General features: G+C 36.1%; 1 protein-coding gene across 2 annotated transcripts in view; it reads right to left on the reverse strand.

The window, feature by feature from the left end:
- The window catches only part of Klhl1 (kelch like family member 1), a 416934-nt gene that overhangs the window by 227215 nt on the left and 169417 nt on the right, over positions 1-20302 (reverse strand). For both annotated transcript variants that reach the window (XM_060391518.1, XM_060391519.1), the window contains exon 4: positions 4544-4740. In XM_060391518.1, the coding sequence (XP_060247501.1) occupies positions 4544-4740 (197 nt within the window). The remainder of the gene's footprint in view (positions 1-4543; positions 4741-20302) is intronic.

The raw sequence follows: 20302 nt of genomic DNA on the forward strand, positions 1-20302 counted from the left end.
TTCCATTTTTCTACATATGTACTCACAATTACATGTGTGAGATAATGGTTCTTGTTCTACTTTTCTTTCACATAAGCCTTTTACTGACAAAGGATAATCTTGAGCCAATTGAGAAAGAGTTACAGGTTGTGACACTGAGCATCTTCAAAAGGCAGAACTAACCTTGAAGCCAAGTGGGAGTTAAGATGTAGATCCCATCCCATCAGTACAAGACTCATTGAATATATTCTGAAAATCCCATTCATCTTTAGCCTCTGATGCTCAATTCTAAATTCATGTGTGTGTGTATAAATTTTATACATATATACATAATGTATATATATATAATGTATAATTAATGAGCACCCTCTTTAGCCTATAAATGACATTTCATATACTATTTAATATGAAAGTTCACCTTGATACTAAAATTAAAATGAAGAATGAGAAAGATAAAACTTAGCACTTTTTTTTATTCTTAATTAATTACACTTTATTCACTTTGTATCCCCCCTGTGGTTCTCTCCCTCCTCCCATGCCAATCCCTCCCTTCCTCCACCCTCTGTATGCATGCCCCTCCCCAAGTACACTGATAGGGGAGGTCTTCTTTTCCTTGCTTCTGATCCTAGTCAATTAGGTCTCATCAGGAGTGGCTGCATTGTCTTCTTCTTCTGTGGCCTGTTAATGCTGCTTCCCCCTCACGGGGAGGTAATTAAAGAGCAGGCCAATCAGTTCATGTCAGAGACAGTCCCTGTTCCTATTACAATGGTACCCACTTGGATACTGAACTTCCATGGGCTATATCTGTGCAGGGGTCTTAGGTTATCTCCATGTTTGTAGCAGCCTTATTTGTAATAGCTAGAAGCTGGAAACAGCCCAGATGCCCCTCAGTGGAGGAATGGATGCACAAATTGTGGTATATCTATACAATGGAATATTACTCAGCAATAAAAAACAAGGAAATCATGAAATTTGCAGGTAAATGGTGGGATCTGGAAAAGATCATCCTAAGTGAGCTATCCCAGAAGCAGAAAGATGCACACGGTATATACTCATTCATATAGACATATAATATAGGATAAAACTTATCACTTTTGATACAAGTCCTTTCCATTAAGCATGCAAAACAGCTATTTTCATAACCTATTTTTATTTAACAAATAGAAATCATGTTGTTTGTTTATATTTTGGATTTCAATGCATTTTCAAATTATGTAAAAATATTTTCATTTTTGTGACTCCATGATCTTGTCACGTTGCACTTTACTGATATTAAAATATGGCATTCATAATTACTCAGTGTTTATTAATGAAACCCAATAGAGTATAGAGTAAGACTTTAGTTCAATGATTTTGAATCTGTTCTATGTGCATAAGCCAAACAGTAAATTAATATTGGAAAATCTATTTCATACAACTCCCTAATATCAGCTTTTCAATCAAAATTTTCTATCGTTTTACACATTACTGAACCACTTATCATGCTGGGTCAATTTCCATGGAAGTAATTCAGAATCATTTACACATCAACAATAACTGTGTCAAAATAAGTGAATAAAATTTTTAACAGAAAAGAAGGAAGCATATAAATTGAAAAAAAAGTGAAAATGTTAAGGTCTGGGTTGAAAAAGCAAAGTTGTCCTCTAAAAGATTTTTAGGAAGCAAATAAAAACTAGATTCACAGGTGTTAACAAATTAAATAAAAATTTTGAGAGTGTCTACATTTATGTCATCATAGATATAGTGGGAAAACTGGTAATTTTTTAAAAGTGTAAGTAGAAAAATAAACACTTTCCTTCAAAGCACAGATTGCATAGATCAGCTAAGAATATTTGATTAGGCAATAATATTATCCTGATTAGACAGGGATCAAGAGGAAAATTTGTGATGAGAAATTATAACATGAGATTAAAACCACTAATTATCACGTGTTCGATTTAAAGGGGAAAAAATAGACTAAGAAGGACAAGTGGGTAACAACTTTTCTACTCTTAAATATTAACCATGAACCATAGGAGAATACTTTAGCTTCATATTTCTTTTTTAATATTTTTATTAAATTTTTTTCATTGTTTTTTCTTTGCTGTTTTTAAATTATTATTATTATTATTATTATTATTATTTATTACCACTTATTCAATTTGTATCCTGGCTGTGACATCCTCCCTTTTCTCCTCCCAATCCTTCCCTCCTTCCATCTATTCCTCCTATGCTCCTCTCCTAGTCCATCGATAGCAGGTCCTTCTCCCCTTCTATCCGACCTTAGCTTATCAGGTCTCATCAGGACTGGTTACATTGTCTTCCTCTGTGGCCTATCAAGGTTGCACCCCACAGGGGGAGGTGATAAGAGAGCCTGCCATTGAGTTTATGCCAGAGACAGCCCTGCTCCCCTTGTGAGGGAACCCTAATGGAGACTGAGTCTATGGGCTACGTCTGAGAAGGGATTTTAGTTCCTCTCCATGCATTGTCCTTGGTTGGGGTATCATTCTCTTCAGAGCCCCCAGGGCTGAGTTTTGTTTGTTTCTTTGTTTGTTTGTTTTGGGTCTGTTGGTCTCCTTTTGGAGCTCTTCTCTCCAGGTCTTTCTATTTCCCCATATTTCTATTTTTTATAATAATTTAACTTTCAATAAACATGATAAAACATATAATTTATTTACTATCTCAAAGATAAGCTTGCATAGTCATTAGAGCATATGGTATCATACCTAGAGATATTTTATAATTTTATGTATGCATTCATAAATAATTCACATTTAAAGACGGTAAAAATATTGTTGCTTTTTAGAATAAACTAGGGACAGTCCAAGCAGCTGCAAAGGAAACATTTTTATTACTGAATTAATAATTTCCAAGCAGACCAGAAGGGACCATTATCCCTCTTGATATGGCAACATATTATTCTTTGGCTAAGCTAAGCCAGGGACTTTAAATTTAATGAATTGTGCCCAATTAAATGACAGCAATTGGACCTTGATATTTTGGTTGATAAAGTACTTGATTACACTGATTTTGAACTATCCATATCAATTCAGAAATAGTGTTGTGCCCTATCATGGAATATTTCCAAAGAATTCAACAAGAGAATAACAAATTGTACTGTTTCTTTTATCTATCAGCTTTTATCTAACTTTTGATTTGTTTAAAAATTTTAATTATAAAGGTGAGAAGATACTGAAATTCTAAGATTAATGATTAGATTTTTTTTAAATATTGTTTTTCACTAGTGTCTTAAAGTGTTTATTTTCTTATATTGCTTACTACCTTTGATCTAGAGATTGCCCTTTATTTTATGTATGAAATTAAAATAATTATATCTAGCACATGAATTATAAGTATTGAGTTTTGTAAGAACTTATATTGTCTTTATTGGAAGTAATATGAACAAAAAAAAATCATCAACATAAAACAGTCACATTTAAAGTTTTTCAACTTATTTAAAGTTTACAAGTCATGGTTGTAGAGATGGCTCAGTGGATGAGAGCACTTCTATTCACACATACACTTACAATTTGCTTTTATTTGTTATATTCATCAATATTTAGACTGCATGTATGTCTGTGTGAAGTTGTCAGATTCCCTGGATCTGGAGTTCTGATGTTCCCGGAGAGCAGCCAGTGCTCTTATCCACTGAGCCCTATCTTTCCAGCCCTGAGCAGTGATATTTTTGCTGGTAACCCAGGCTCAATTTCCAGCAACTTATGGAAATTCAGTCATCTGTAATCATTACTCCATGCTGTCTGATGTGATTTAACCTTTGCCAACACTAGGTAAGTAAGTGATGCATATACACACAGGCCAAACAAGAATATACATAAAATAAAATTTAAAACTATTTAAAAAGTTAAAAGCATAAAGAATTCAAAAGACCTTTAGAATCTCTATAATTTGGATAAAAACATTTCTATAGATGAAAATTGTAGCAAAACCAAATATGTTTAATCTACTTAAATATTATTTGTTGATTACTATGCATGCCACTTAAATTTTTGAATTATGGCAATATTTTGAAAAGTTAACTTTACAAAATATATTATAAATGTTTACTTTTACTATTTCTAAATATTTGATTAGAAACAAAAATAACTAATAGTCATGATACAAGCATTATACACTGACCATTATAGCTGCAAGATTATTATCCACAAATCATTCAGACATAGCTGCCCCATATATGATATTGTCTGATAGACTTATTTAAAGAAAAAGACTGAAAAAAGATGAAAGTAACAGTTTTAGAAATGAACAGAAAAATATTGAGAAGATAAGTGTATTTTATAGAAAGTATATTGGTTCATCAACATTTAAAATTCCAGATAGTCAAAACTCACATCAATATTGTCTATAAAATATATTATTACTATAAAATTAAAATAAGGTCAATATTATTATTTACCCTGAGATTATAAAATATTTTTTATGTAATAATAATAGTAAAAAAATGAAAATGTACTAATCATGTAAAACCTTTAATCATAAAATAAGTTTTGAAAGCTATCATAACAGTTACTGTCTCGTTTGGCATTACCGTGTGACACTTCATTATTTAAATATTAAGTCTTCTTACCATGGTGTAGCTGTGGGCCACCTTCATTAATTCAATGCAGCCTTGAGCATCTGCAAACGCACGGATCCCTAAACAGTTTGAGGGGTGCAGAAGCTTCATGAGAAAATGACAGCACACTTCCACCACCTGAGGCAGCTGAAGAAGGCATGCAGCTGCAAGAAGGTTTTCAATCGTGTCTTCTTTTAACTCCAGGCAGCCTAAAGTACAAGTCCAAAACACGAAACCCTGTGTTTAGCATTTCTTGCACGGCTAACGTTGTATGTAACTAGCTGAGTCATTTCTTCATCCCTGTTGGAATGTTTAACTCTCCTGCCAATGCACAGGTCTTATGCAGGTAACATAGTTCCTGTGAGTTGATATGTGCCACACTAGATGAATAAAAAAATGAGTAGGTATTGTCATTGATTTTTTCACCCCTCCCCCCTCAGAATTGACTATATTTCACTTAAAACAGGAAAGGCATTTCAAGTTTTTGTCACCAGACTGTCACTTGCCCTGACATTCATCCATGCATGTACTTGCCTCCTAGCTGTTACAGGTGATAAGGAAATCCAACTAGCTGGCAAATGTAAAACAAAAAAAAACAAACCTCCAAAACCTGGGAGTGGAGTGCAAACCAGAATCACTAACAAATGTTCTTAAATAGCAGATATAACCAATGACATCTTTTAATATGCATATACGACAACTCATAAAAAGTATACCTGTATTTATAAAAAATAATTTAAAAATAATGAAAACATTATGGGCATCTTGAAATCTACAATTTTTTACTAATATTTGAGTCTAAGTCAAACACTTCAGCTATTCACAGTTCTAAAAATACTACTATTATATAATTGGAGAAATATTTTTAAAATTATTTAATAAAGTCATCATAAGAGTGGAAACATATTTTCTAAACAAATATGTGAAAATCAAATAAATGTTGATAGTATATTTTTAGTAGTATAGCTCTGTTTCTCTGACTAGAAATAGCAGAAATATATATATTTAATTTTACAATCTCTCAATAGAATTTGTACACAAACAATTAGTTCAGCAGGCTTGGCCTCCTATCTGTGTGAAGAAATACATTCCAGGATTATTGTTGGGTGCATTCTGAAAACTTTGACGCAGGAGGATTCTTGCCATTCTCAGGAAGGAACTGCTGAACTTTTACTCTTAGACGCAATACCCATTTCCTTCTGAGTGTGTAGAACATCCTTACAATCTCATTAGAGGTTGCCTAGGTGAGCAGTCTCTGGTATGAAACGTTGAGTTACTGAGTCAGTAATGAGTCTCTCTGCCCAGCAAGAGTTCACAAGTTTCATCACAAATGATTATACTTAGTCCCAGGGTCTTGTACCAGAGGAGAGGCTCAGGAAGAGTCCACCTCATGTTCCCTGAATTCATCTGAGGGATCATTGTCTCATCCTCAGTGTGCTTTATATTCTTGTTATAATAAGAAATGACAGGAATTGGTACAACAATAAGCAAGATCTGGTCAGTGATCTCATGAGTCACTGTTGTCAGATACAATGTTCAGAAATTCCTATCTATAATGTTCTAACCATAACAGCTGGAGTTGTAATTTTCAAAGATAAATGCTTTTGTGTTTAATTTTAATTCTGTGTTTAAATTTATACTAACATTTATTCTAATTATATTCAACACCCGAGAAACATTTTAATGGTAATGTAAAACATGAATCTATTATTGTTATAAATATGCAAGGAACTTACACAATGCAAAAGTTGAAAAACAAACAAAAACATGTTTAGACTTATTACAAAGCAAGGGCAATTAAACTTGAATAAGATTGCTCCGAACAAACACAAACACAAGCACATCAATTGAAGTGAAAAAAATGTAAATAAGAACGTCCACATACATATAAAAATACATGAAAAGAAATGGAGGAAAGAAAGTTGAAGGGAAGATTATCACCAAACAAGTCAAATAACCACGAACAAACCATGTAATGCAGCCTATGAAGCTCATATTATATAAAACTTACTTAAGAAAGATTAGAAACAAAAAAGTTAAACCCTGATTATAAATCTTCTGTAAAAATAAGAGAAAATCCTTATGACTTCAAGTTAATGAAATATTTTAGGTAAATATCAAAATATAATCCTGTAAGAACAGAAGAAAATGGACTAAATGAAATTTACTTCAATTTGCAAGCAAGTGGTGGGATCTAGAAAAGATCATTCTGAGTGAAGTATCCCAAAAGAAGGAAGACAAACATGGTATATACTCGCTTATATAGACCTATAAGATATGATAAAGATAATGAAATCTATACACCTAAAGAAGATAAAAAGAAAAAGGACCCGGGCTAAGATGACCAGTCCTCACTTAGAAAAATAAATTGGAGGTGCATTGGACGTAGGAGAAAACAAATAATAGGACAGGAGCCTACTGCAGAGGGCCTCTAAAAGATTCTACCTAGCAGTATATCAAAGCAGATACTAAGACTCATAACCAAACTTTGGGCAGAGTGCAGGGAATCAAATGAAAGAAGGTGAGTTGAAAGAATGACTTAGAAAGGATAGGAGCTCCACAAGGACCAAATATATCTGGGCACAGGGGTCTTTTCTGAGACTGACACTCCACCAAGGACCATGTATGGATATAGCCTAGAACCTCTGCTTGGATGAAGCCCGAGTAGCTCAGTAACCAATTAGTTTCCCATAGTAAGAGGAACAAGGACTATTTCTGACAGGAACTCAATGGCAGACTCTTTGACCTCCCCACCCCCCAAGGGAAGAGCAGTTCTGTTAGGCCACAGAGGAGGGCTTCACAGCCAGTCCTGAAGATACCTGATAAAACAGGGTCAGATGAAAAGGGAGGAGGTCCTCCCCAATCAGTGGACTTGGAAAGGGGAAAGGAAGAGATGAGGGAGGGACCAAGGGTTTTGGGGGGAATGAAGGAGCGGGATACAGCTGGGATACAGCTGGGATACAGAGTTAAAGAAATGTCACTAATAATAAAAAAAAATTAAATTAAAAAAAGAGACAATGGTTGGAGATAAAAAGTGAGCCTTGAATTAGAAAAGTACCTAAAAAAATGCAAATGACTGTTCAGAATATATGAAGAACTCAAAAATCCAATAATCAGAATTAAGTAAGAAGGCAAGAAAAATTTAAGAAGGATTTTTTTGTTGTTGGTTTGCTTGCTTGTTCTTCCAGCAGCAGTGAATGGGTGAGAAGAGTTGAATATCATCAATGTTTCTGGAGATATTCAACAGGCACGCAATGAAAGATAATGAACCATGGCTCGCATTGGAGCTGCTCCTGGGTTTATGAAACACCACAACTATTTTGTGTAATGGTTTCCCACTTACAGCTTTTTTAATGCTATACTATTCAATTAAGCATATGCTTAGACTAAATAAAAAAATTATCATACACCTTAACACAATCATGTGTACTGACAAGTCACAACAACAATTGGACCTATAACTACTCAAAAAAACACATGACAGTAATAAGAAAGAAGTTACTGAAATATTAACTAGAAACATGATTATACTAAGTGAAAAGTAATGATGATAAATGCAAAGAAATTTCCCGGAAAATTAGTACAAATATTACAAGTAAATAAAGATCCTTCAAAGTTATGAAAACATGAAAAATATATAGAGTGGGCAAATTGTACTTATGATTTCAGAAAGATACACACACATATGTATATAACAATTGATGAAACAATAATCTATGAAATGTGAAAGGATCAAGTAAAGGTATATATGTAGTGAAGGAAAGGGGAGGTGGAAACAATATAAATATAATTTCAAAAAACATGGCAAGGAAGAGTTTCAAGGCAATCTCTTGCAGCAAGAATTAGGTCTTTTCCAGATCCCACAGTTTACCTGCAAATTTCATGATTTCCTTGTTTTTTTATTGCTGAATAATATTCCATTTTGTAGATGTACTACAGTTTCTGTATCCATTCCTCCACTGAGGGGTATCTGGGCTGTTTCCAGCTTCTGGCTATTACAAATAAGGCTACTACAAACATGGTTGAGTAAATGTCCTTATTGTGTACTTGAGACTCTTTGGGGTATATGCCAAGGAGTGGTATGGTTGGATCTTGAGGAAGCGCTGTTCCTAGTTGTCTGAGAAAGCGCCAGATTGCTTTCCAGAATGGTTGTACAAATTTACATTCCCACCAGCAGTGGAGGAAGGTTCCCCTTTCTCCACAACCTCTCCAACATGTGTTGTCTCTTGAGTTTTTTATCTTAGCCAGTCCGATGGGTATAAGGTGAAATCTTAGGGTCATTTTGATTTGCAATTCCCTAATGGCTAATGAGGTTGAGCTATCCCAGAAGCAGAAAGATACACACGGTATATACTCACTCATATAGACGAATAATGTAAAATCTGTACACCTAAAGAAACTAATCAAGAGGGAGGACTCTTGCTAAAATGCTCAATTCCTATCCAGCAAAGAGGATGGACATCCGAAGAAGGAGAAAAGAAGGAACAAGTCAAGAGCCTGACGCAGAGGACCTCTGAAAGGCTCTGCCCTGCCGATTATCAATGCAGATGCTGAGGCTTATGGGCATACTTTGGACAGAGTGCAGGGAATCTTAGGAAAGAAGTGGGAAACAGTGAGATCTGGAGAGGACAGGAACTCCACAAGGAGCGCAACAGAACCAAAAAATCTGAGCACTGGGGGCTTTCCTGAGACTGATATTCCAACCAAGGACTATGCATGGAGATAACCTAAGACCCCTACACAGATGTAGCCCATGGCAGTTCAGTATCCAAGTGGGTTCCATTGTAATAGGAACAGGGACTGTCTCTGACATGATCTGATTGGTCTGCTCTTTAATTACCTCCCCCTGTGGTGGAAGCAGCATTACCAGGCCACAGAGGAAGACACTGCAGCCACTCCTGATGAGACCTTATTGACTAGGATCAGAAGGAAGGAAAAGAAGTCCTCCCCTATCAGTGGACTTGGGGAGGGGCATGCATGCAGAGGGTGGAAGAAGGGAGGGATTGGGATGGGAGGAGGGAGGGAACCACGGTGGGGGGATACAAAGTTAATAAAGTTTAATTAATAAAGAAAAAAAAAGACTTTATACCAAAAAACAAAACAAAACATTTAGGTCTTTCGTGCTATGTATGTGTTCGGGATATAAATAAAGAGAAGATTACGAAAGGGTAATCGTTATAAACGTTGTTGTCAAATGATGTGTTTATTACTTTGACAGTTATTACAGTTTTATGACTACGTACTTACATCAAACTGAGCAAAGTGTATACTTTTAACAAATGAAGTTTTTTTACTATTATATTATCTGTCCATCTATCTATCTATCTATCTATCTATCTATCTATCTATCTATCTATCTATCATCTATCCATCTATTTATTGAGAAACTGTTTTAAACAGACTAAGTCAGGCTCAAACTTACTATATATCCAAAGTTGCCCTCAAGTACTTTATCTTCCTAGTCCACCTTGGGAGATGCTGAGAACACAGGAATGTAACAAAATGTCAGGCCACATAGGCAATTTATGCAATTTCTTCATTAACAAATATTTAAAGATGATATTCCAATATAAAGATGCTACAGTCTTACAGTTTGTGGTTCCTTGTAATATTCTTATACATAAATATATAATATTATTATTAAAAACTGGTTAAATTATCTGTCTTTAAACAATCAATACAAATGATAAATGTATTCACATAGTTCCTTTTTAAGTTTTGAGTGTATAGTGTATTATGATCTTTTTCTATAGTCCTGTGTTAATAACTTAAGGTAAATTATTATTAGTTTTAATTATTAAATTGAACTATCACCGTTAATCTCAAATAGTTAAAATTCTTTATACTTTTCAACTTAGAAAAGAAATGGTAGAGAAGCCAGAAAGCACAAATGGAATAATAGTAAGTGTTGAGCTTGCATGCTCATAAATTATGCTAGCTCATGCATGGTATATTCTTTATCTATCTATAACTTGGCTATTTATTTCACACACTTAGATGCTAAAAAGGCGAAATCAGCCAAGCATTTCACTTTAAACTTTCCTAAAAATATGTGAATACTGTTAATGTGGAGGGAATGCAATTTTATGCTGTTAATTATAGTTTACCTTGAAGGCACAGCATTTTATAAGTTGCCACTTGGCTTCAGTCATAGTTTGAACTGTAAATGTTTCCCACAGGGTCAGGTTTAGCTCCTTCATTCCTAGAATGTAACATCATTTTGAAAGCTGTGCAAACTTTAGAAGTGGGCTGGGCAGCAGAGAAAAGGCTTTACGCTCATCTGTGGTGATCTATTGTAGGTTATATTACATACTTCTCCTTTTTTCTCGGATTCCTGCTATAGGCGCATGAAGGAGACTTAAAAACATGATTTCAGAACCACAAACTTTGTCGTTCTTTCCACACTATGATGAAATGGAACCCATAAGAACAACCAATTCTTCCCATCAATTGTTTTAGGTATTTGGTCATAATACAGTAATAAGAAATATAAATACCCAAACTGCTTGAACACTATCTCAGTGCACATCCACAAATGTACTTAAAACTTCCTCAAACTTGGAAAAAGTGTATGATATTTATCTTCAGTGTTTGATATTTTATCTGTAGGTTTTGTCAAATTAAAAAGAAAAAAATGTCCAGTATAATTTTTATAGATTTAATATAAAACGTCTCAGAGTAAAAAGAACTCAAGAGAAGTACACTGGGGTGTTTCTGCGTTTTGTGGATTAAGTTGTACATAATCTCAAGTCCTTGCTTATTTAAATATTTGAATTTCAGAGCTGCCTAGAGCAGTGATATTTACTAATGAAACCAAGGACAATGTCATAAACTGGTCGCTTATTTAAATGGCTTTAAGATTTCTCCTTTGTAAAATGTTCATTCAGAAAAATAATGTTTCACATGACTATTCTATGAGTGCAATTTTGGGTTGTTATGTCCTTGCAGCCATAATGTTCCAGAGAAGAAAGTTGTAGTGTACATCAGAGGTCAACTTATCTTATTTTCTAAGGGAAAGGGGAGCTCCATTTCCCATCCATTCCAGCTCATCAAGTTGTACCAGCACTGGGCTTGTGGCTCTTCCCATGTGGCCTAATGCTGTCAAGTGAGTCTGTGCCCAATGCAGTCCCCACTTCCTTTATTAGAGGTCTCACAGGAGGCCTAAGCTGCCCATCGGCTACGTCTTTTTTTAAGGAGCCTAAGTCCATTTCATGCATGGTACTTGATTGATTCTTCAGTCTCAGCAAGTCCCTCTGGACCCTTGTTAGCTTTCTCTAATGTTCTTTTTGTGGAGCTCCTGTCACTTCCAGGAACTTTTCTGTTTACTCACACTTTTCCACAAGACTCCATATACATTCCATGCAATGTTTGGTTGTGAGCCTCAGTATTTGTTTTGAGGCATTGCTGGGTGGCACCTCTCAGGGAAGAGCTAAAACACGCTTCTCTTTGCAAGTTTAGCTGAGTATCTTTCATAGTGTCAGAGGCTGGCCCTCGCCAATAGGGTGGGTCTTTGTTTGGGGCAGGCAATGGTTATGCATTCCTTCAATCTCTGCTCTGTGTGTTCTAATTTTCTCCCTGCACATCTTGTAGGCAAGATAAATTTGGGGTCTAGATTTTGTGGATGGGTTGGTGTTCCTCTTCCTCTGCTAGGACATGAGTCTAGTTAGTGGGTATCCTCTTCAGTCTCTATGGCCTCTGCTAATATGAGTTTCTGCTTGATTACCCTTCATATCCTCCCAGGAGCCTACCCTGACTTAGATCTCCAGCTTGTAACAGACACAACTCCCACCCTGTTTTTCTTTTCTCTAGAGATCTTCACTCTCATCATTCACTAGCTCTGTCTGTTCTTTCCTTCCCAGTAAGATTTTTGTATCCTCCCTTGGATCCTCTATGTTACTTATCATCTTTGGGTCTGGGTCTCATAGTATGCTTATTCTGTACTATATGGCTAAAACCCACTCGTAAGTGAATACATACCCTGTCTCTCTTTCTGGGTTAACTCACTGAGGATGATCTATTCAAATTCTCTCCATTTGCCTGCAAATTTAGTAATTTATTTATTTTTAATTGCTGAGTAGTGTTCCATTGAATAAATGTGCTACAGTGTCTTTACACATTCTTCATTTGAGGGACATCTAGGGCTGTTTCCAGATTTTGGCTATTGTGAATAAAGCTGCTATAAACATAGTTGATCAAGTGTCCTTGTTGTGTGGTGGAGCATCTTTTGGGTATATACCCAGGACAGGTATAATCTTGAGTAAAGCTATTCCGAATTTTCGAAGACAGCGCCAGATTGATTTCTAACATGGTTTCTCAAGTTCACACTCCGACCAGCAAATGGAGAAGTGTTCCCCCTCCTGCATACCCAAACGAGCATGTGCTGTCACTTGAGATATGATAAACATAATGAATTCTATACACCTAAAAAAGATAATCAATTGAGCGGACATGGGGTAAGATGATCAATCCTCATTTAGAAAGACAGATGGGATGTGCATTGAACGTATGACAGGAGTCTACTGAGCGCATCTGAAAGACTCTAACTAGCACTGTTTTCAAAGCAAAGACTCATGACCAAACCTTTGGCAGAGTACAGGGAATCATAAGAAAGAAGGGGAGTTAGTCTGATGGGGAAAGGATAGGAGCTCCACAAGGACCAAATATATCTGGGCACAGGGTCTTTTCTGAGACTGACATTCAACCAAGGACCATGTATGGATATAACCTAGAACCTCCACTCAGATGTAGCCTGTGGTAGCTCAGTAACCAATTGGTTTCCCAAAGTGAGGGGAACAGGGACTATTTCTAACAGGAACTCGATGACTGGCTCTTTGGTCTCCCCACCCCCGAAGGGAGGAGCAGTCCTGTTAGGCCACAGAGGAGGGCTTTGCAGCCAGTCCTGAAGATACCTGATAAAACAAGATCAGATGAATGGGGAGGAGGTCCCCCCCATCAGTGGACTTGGAAAGGGGCACGGTGGAGATGAGGGAGGGAGGGAGGGAGGAACTGGGCGGGAATGAGGGATCGGGACACGGCTGGGATACAGAGTTAATAAAATGTAACTGATAAAAAAAATAATAATAATAAAAAAAAGAGATTTTGCTGTTTGCCATTGTGACTGGTGTGAGATGGAATCTGAGTCATTTTGATTTTCATTTCCTTGGTGACTAAGGCAGTTGAGCATTTCTAAGGCTCCTCACCCTGAATGTGAGAGTCCAAACTCTTTAATGAGTCAAACTTGGCAAGAAGAATTGGGTTATATTAACACACCGAAAACTCATAAAGTCGTTATGAGTTGCATTGTGGCATTCTTAAAACTTGTAAATAAGAAACACATATCTATACTGAGCAGTCAATTTGTGAAATGCAAGAGATTGTCAAATAACAATTAAACTCCATACAGTGTCTAAAAATATAAACTTTAAAAAAGTATTTCCCGAAATTAGTCTTACAAAATTCAGTTTTACGCATATTGGTGGGCTGCTAAACATATAAAAAAATGCTAAGACAAAGCTATTTGCTAATTGATTTTATTTTTTTTATTTTTACACTGAATATTCAAATTGTTCAAACATTCTATAAAACTAACTAACTCAATGTTTTAAAACAATGGACAATGATAGGGCACCAGTCTTTGATGACTAGTTAGATTTAGAATAGAATTTATTGTCTATTGAATTATTTAAGCTTAAAATTAATATTCTGCTAATGTGCTTGCATAATTTATGTCACTTAAATTAATTAAATTTAAACTAGTCATAAAGTGTATTAAACCAGTCATTAAATGAAGCACTGTTTTATTTTTAAGTATAATAAAGAAGTCAGGGGCAATTTAGCAGATAAAGTTTATAATAAATATAATGTATAAACATTTAATATTAAAAGAACATTAAATATCTCAGTGCCTTTGTACAGATATTTATTTCATTGAAATGTTGGCAGTAAGCATAAGCTTTCTTACCATTCCCTTTGCATGTACAAATACTTTAACTTCTGTGGTACGCAAGCATTTTTTCCAACATGTTAGCTCTTCAGTATGATTAAAGATTGCTGTTAGGCAGTTTAATTTCCTATCCTCCTTTTTAAAATTACCCCTGTTAGATGGGCAGCTTCCTGTATTTGAACTTTGTCCTTATCTGCTGTCCCCAGGACCTGACACTGTATTAGTAACCTTGCATTTCTACCTCCCATATTTGTTAGAACTCTATTTCCTCAATCATCAATGAGCACAGTTTATTTTCAATGGTACAAGGATGATGTAAGAGATGAACCAAAAGAAAAGAGTTATAAGAGTGAATGAAGGCAGCCTTACAGTACAGTCACCCTAAGTCCATCTAATGAAAATATTATTTATTTAAATTTTCATCTCTGGTTAAAATTTGATTACCAACATGCACATTTTCATACATGTATGTAAAACCAATATAGTTGCTTTATTTCATTTTATTTTATTATTTTACAGGGAAAACTCTTCTCTATATATCAAAAATGTTTATACCCCAAAATAATTGTTTTGGGTGGTAAATTACAAACTTAATTAAGCATATGTTTCATGTGTAATTCAGCATGGCATTATTACTTAGTGTCTAGTAAAGTATACATGATATAGTACAATATCTGTCAGTCTGTCTACAGAGCATCACATTTTAACCTGCTCAAATATCTCTGCTGTCTGTAATCCACTCTGTTAGGGGCTTATAGCCATAGGATGGTGAAAAGCACTGAGAACAAGTCACAATATACGAATAGTGATATCAATTTAAGTGATCCATATTATTGTGAGCGCAAGAGAGTCATATGTCATTCTTATGAACTCCTGTCATAACGTACTCAGCAAAAGTGTTGTATGATTGAGAATGAAATATTAAGTTTATTTTCTACCATTCATATTCTAGTAACAAGCTTATTGGCTTAGTGTTGATCTCTCTCAGATTACATATTCCTATCTGTCCAGGCTGCATTTCAAAAACATTAGAGGCATTCTTTTTTTTTTTTAAATTAAATTTTTGTTTTCTTACATTAATTACATTTCATTCACTTTGTATCCCAGTTGTAGCTGCCTCCCTCATTCCCTCCTAATTCCACCCTTCCTCCCTCATCTCTCCAAGTTCACTGATAGGGCATTCTTTCTTATTTTTGAATTATGATTATTTATTACAATTTATTCACTTTTTATCCCAGCTGTAGTCCCCTCCCTCATCTCCTTCAGGTCCCATTCTTCCTCTCTATCCTTCAATTTATGCCCCTCCCCTATTCTACTGATATTGTCTCCCCTATTCTACTGAGATTGTCTGGATCTTCTTTCTCTGTGGCCTGCTAAGGCCACTTCACAAAGGGGATTTGATGAAAGAACAATCCAGAGACTGCCCCTGCTGCCCTTACCAGGGAACATATGTGGAGGCTGAACTACCCATGGGCTACACCTGGACAGAGGGTCTAGGCCGTCTCCGTGCATGGTTCTTGGTTGGTTCATCAGTTTCTGCAGCTCCACCCCCTGCCCCAGATGTAGCATTCTATATATACTGTCAAAAACAAAAAATGGTTCCCTGCAGTAATTAAGGAGACATTTTAGGTTTATATGAAAATGAGTTTGTCATTTTAGTTAGGGTCCTCTCTCTTGCTTAGTTTCTTTAGATGCACAGGTTTTAGTGGGTTTGTCCTATGTTGTATGTCTATATGAGTGAGTATATACCATGTTTGTCTTTTTGCTTCTGGGACAACTCACTCAGGTCCAATCCCCATCCGGAAAGGCAAAGAGGATGGACATCAGAAGAAGAAGAAAACAGGAAACAACCTAGGAACCTACCACAGAGGGTCTCTGAAAGCCTCTGCCCTACAGACTATCAAAGCAGATGCTGAGCCTGATGGGCAACTGTTGGGCAGAGTGAATGGAATTTTAGGTAGGAACTGGGAAATAGTAAGAGCTGGAGAGGACAGGGTCTCCACAAGGAGAGCAACAGAACAAGAAAATTTGAACACAAGGAACTTCCCAGAGACTCATACTCCAACCAAGGACTATTCATGGAGATAACCCAGAACCCCTGCACAGATGTAGCCCAGGGCAGTTCAGTGTCCAATTGGGTTACATAGTAATGTGAAGAGGGACTGCCTCTGACATAATCTGATTGGCCTCCTCTTTGATCACCTCCCCCTGGGGGGGGGAGCAGTCTCACCAGGCCATAGTAGAGGACAATGCAGCCACTTTTGATGTGAACTGATGGACTAAGATCAGAAAGGAGAGGAGAACCTCCTCTATCAGTGGACTTGGGGAGTGGCATGCATGCAGAGGGAGGAGAGAGGGTGGGATTGGGAGTGGAGGGAGGGGCTTATGGGGGGATGCAGAATGAATAAAGTGTAATTGATGAAAAATTAAAAAAAATAAAAAATAAAAAAAAGAAAATGAGTTTGTCAATACATTTTTAAAATAACAAATTGTTATTCTTCAAATACTTTTGTAATTTAAGCTTTATACATCCTTAGCATCTTCAGGAATTCATCAGAAAATTTAATATTCAGGGTGTCATGTCTGACTTTCTCATCATCTCTAAGTAGTTCCTAAGTGATTTGAAAGTGAAGTAATGCTATCTTTAAAGTCCAATTATTTTTCCTCCTTGATGCCATGCTTTTGTAGATATTTTATGAGATATTTCCTGAAGAGTTTCAACATCATTATATATAATCAAAGACTTTTCTACACATAAAACAGATTCTATCCAAGTTCATGCATGCGAGTGAATAAAGCAATTAAGAGAGGCGTCTGTAGAGTAAAATGTTTCTTAAAGTTTTAAATCAATTTGACCCTGTGCTTCTAAGAAGATAAATAGTTAATAATTCAGATATATCACCTCTAATTGAATTGTTGGCCAAGCAATCCACCAATCAATCCAGACTATTGACAAAGTTATTGATATCTCCTCATAAGCTGATGGTAAAGCCCTATTGCTGAAGGTCTTTACCTACACAACACATTGAGCATTGAGAAGCCGAGGTGGTGCCTACCTATAACTAACATATCTACTGATTAGTGATCATGGTACTGGATGGCACTCTTTAGACTTATGAGAAGAGAAAGGTAAACATTAACCCAGCTACAAACACTTTGATGGACAGTAGTACTTGCCTGCAAGATACAGTCGTGCAATATTGGCACAAAAGTTCTACAAATAACCACCAAATATATAATTGGATCGAAGACACACTCTATTAAATGGTACTCATGCCTGACACTTATCAGATGGCCAGAACCTGATACTACTATGGTTATGGAAGTAGAGGAGACATAATACTGCAGTTCTGCTTAGGAAATGAAGCAGGGAAGCAAGCAAACACACAAACTCCTAACATTTTAGGATACACATATATCAGTGCCTTGCTGATCCATCATCAAAGAAGTTTCATCCTCCACTAGAAGGGAATTGAAACAGAGACCAAAACTGGACATTGCAGAACAAGAGACTTTGGAACACTCAGTCTTAAATGTAATGTTTTCATCAACTACTCCAGGAACCAGGGAACTCTAAAGAAGTAGGGCCAGAAAGACTGAGAGCTGGGTGGGATGAGTAACACAAAGGCTGTTTTAGACACAACAGGACTAACACAGATATGAATACACAGACAGACACAACTACAGCTACACGCACAAGGCTAAGCCAGATGGGGTCCCAGTCCTGAGGGAAAGTGGATACAAACCCCCATTTCTAACCTAGTAACTATCTCAAATTGAAAACCATATTTAAAGGAAATATATTTACTACTACACTCTACCAGTAGTTAACTATACTTAAAGGCAGGCCCATGCTAAATAAATGATAAAATAAAATGAACTGCCTCAAACACATTTTTCAAAGGTTTTTGTTGTTGTTTGTTTTACAATACTTTTTAAAACCATTTACAGGTCTTTTTCAATTATGCTGGGTGATTTTGTTGTATCTGTTTTCTGTGTCTACCTATGTGTCTTAGTGTCTTCATGTTCTTGTGCTTGTCCTTTGGTCCTTTCATTTCTGTTTGTGTGTTTTGTTATATTCTAGTATGTTTTTTGTTGTTATTATTGCATGTCTATTTGTATTCTAGTGAAAAAAAGGTGTTATTTTGATTGGATAAGAAAAAGGGGAGGATCTGAAAAGAGGCCAGGAGGGAAAACTTAAACAGCATATATTGTATGGGAAAAATTATATTTTCAATAAAAGTGAAATAAATGAAGAAAAATGGAAAAAAAGAAGCATTCTCTTGCTTGCATATGAATTTATTCACCAAAATCATAACATATCATAAACAATTTTCTAGAGATAAAGTGAAAATAGACTTAAATGGAAAATCCTTAAGAATTTTTTAAATTTCCTTAGCTATCTAATTAACAGAATGTTATTCACATCATGACTAACATTGCCTGTTTTTGTTTGTTTGTTTGTTTTGTTTTATTTACAAAAATCATTTGTATCCTACTTGTAGCCTCCTTCCTCATCTCCTCCTGGTCCCATCCTTCCTCCCTCTTTCTCTCTCTCTGTCTTTCTTAGTCCACTGGTAAGGAAAGTCCTCCTCCCCTACTGTCTGATCCTAGCCTATCAGGTCCCTTCAGGGTTCTCTTCCTCTGCAGTCTGGCTGTGTCTTCCTACCAGGGAGAACTGATTAAGGAACAGGCCCCTTAGTTCATGACAGAAACTGTCTCTTCTCCTCTTACTAGGGAATCCCACATGGAGACTGAGCTGTCCATAGGCTGCATTTGAGCAGGGAATCTAGTCCTCTCTATGTATAGTTTCTGGTTGATGCATCAGTCTCTGCAGCTACCCCCCACCCGGACACCGTTTCATTCTCTTCTATTCTATTCTGTTCTGTTCTGTTCTGTTCTGTTCTGTTCTGTTCTGTTCTGTTCTGTTCTGTTCTGTTCTGTTCTGTTCTATTCATTTGGCTTTGTTGGTCTTCTTGTGTTTCTCCTGTCCACCCCAGCTCCTTTCATATGACCCCTTCTTCCATAGGACTCCCTGCGCTCTATCCAAAGTTTGCTTGTATGTCTCTACATCTGCTTCAATCTCCTGCTAGGTGGAGTGTTTTAGAAGACAACTGTTTAAGCTGTGGGCTGGCTTTCCCCAGGGTCAGAAGATTGTTCAAGGTTCCTGAATAAACTGCATTGAGAAGAACAAAAATAAATAAATAAATAAATAAATAAATAAATAAAGTACAATTGCCAATAAAAAAAAAGAAGAAGACAACTGTTGTAGGCTCTCATCCTGTTTCCTCCTTTCTACCACTTCCAGTGTCTACACTTTTTCACCTTCTGAATGAGGATTAAGCATCTTCCCTAGGATATTTCTTATTATTTGGCTTCATTAGATCTGTAGATTTTAGTATGTTTATCTTATATAATATGGCTAATATCCACTTATAAGTGAGTAAATACCATGCATGTTTTTCTGCTTCTGGGATACCTCACTCAGCATAGTCTTTTCTAGTGCCATCTGTTTGCCTACAAATTTCATGATTTCCTTGTTTTTAATAGCTGAATGGTATTCCATCATGTAAATGTACAATTTCTGTATCCATTCTTCAGTACAGGGACATCTAGGTTGCTTCCAGATTGTAGTTGTTATAAATAAAGCTGCTATGAACATAGTTGAACAAATGTCATTTTTGTATGGTTGTATGGTTGAGCACCCAGGAATAGTATAGCTGGGTCCAGAGGTAGCACTATTCCCAGTTTTGTAATAAAGTACCAGATTGATTTCCAAAGTCGTTGTATAAGTTCACATTTCCACCAGCAGTGGAGGAGTGTTTCCC

Source organism: Meriones unguiculatus, chromosome 9, assembly GCF_030254825.1.
Source record: "Meriones unguiculatus strain TT.TT164.6M chromosome 9, Bangor_MerUng_6.1, whole genome shotgun sequence".
In the NCBI taxonomy this organism is placed as follows: domain Eukaryota; kingdom Metazoa; phylum Chordata; class Mammalia; order Rodentia; family Muridae; genus Meriones; species Meriones unguiculatus.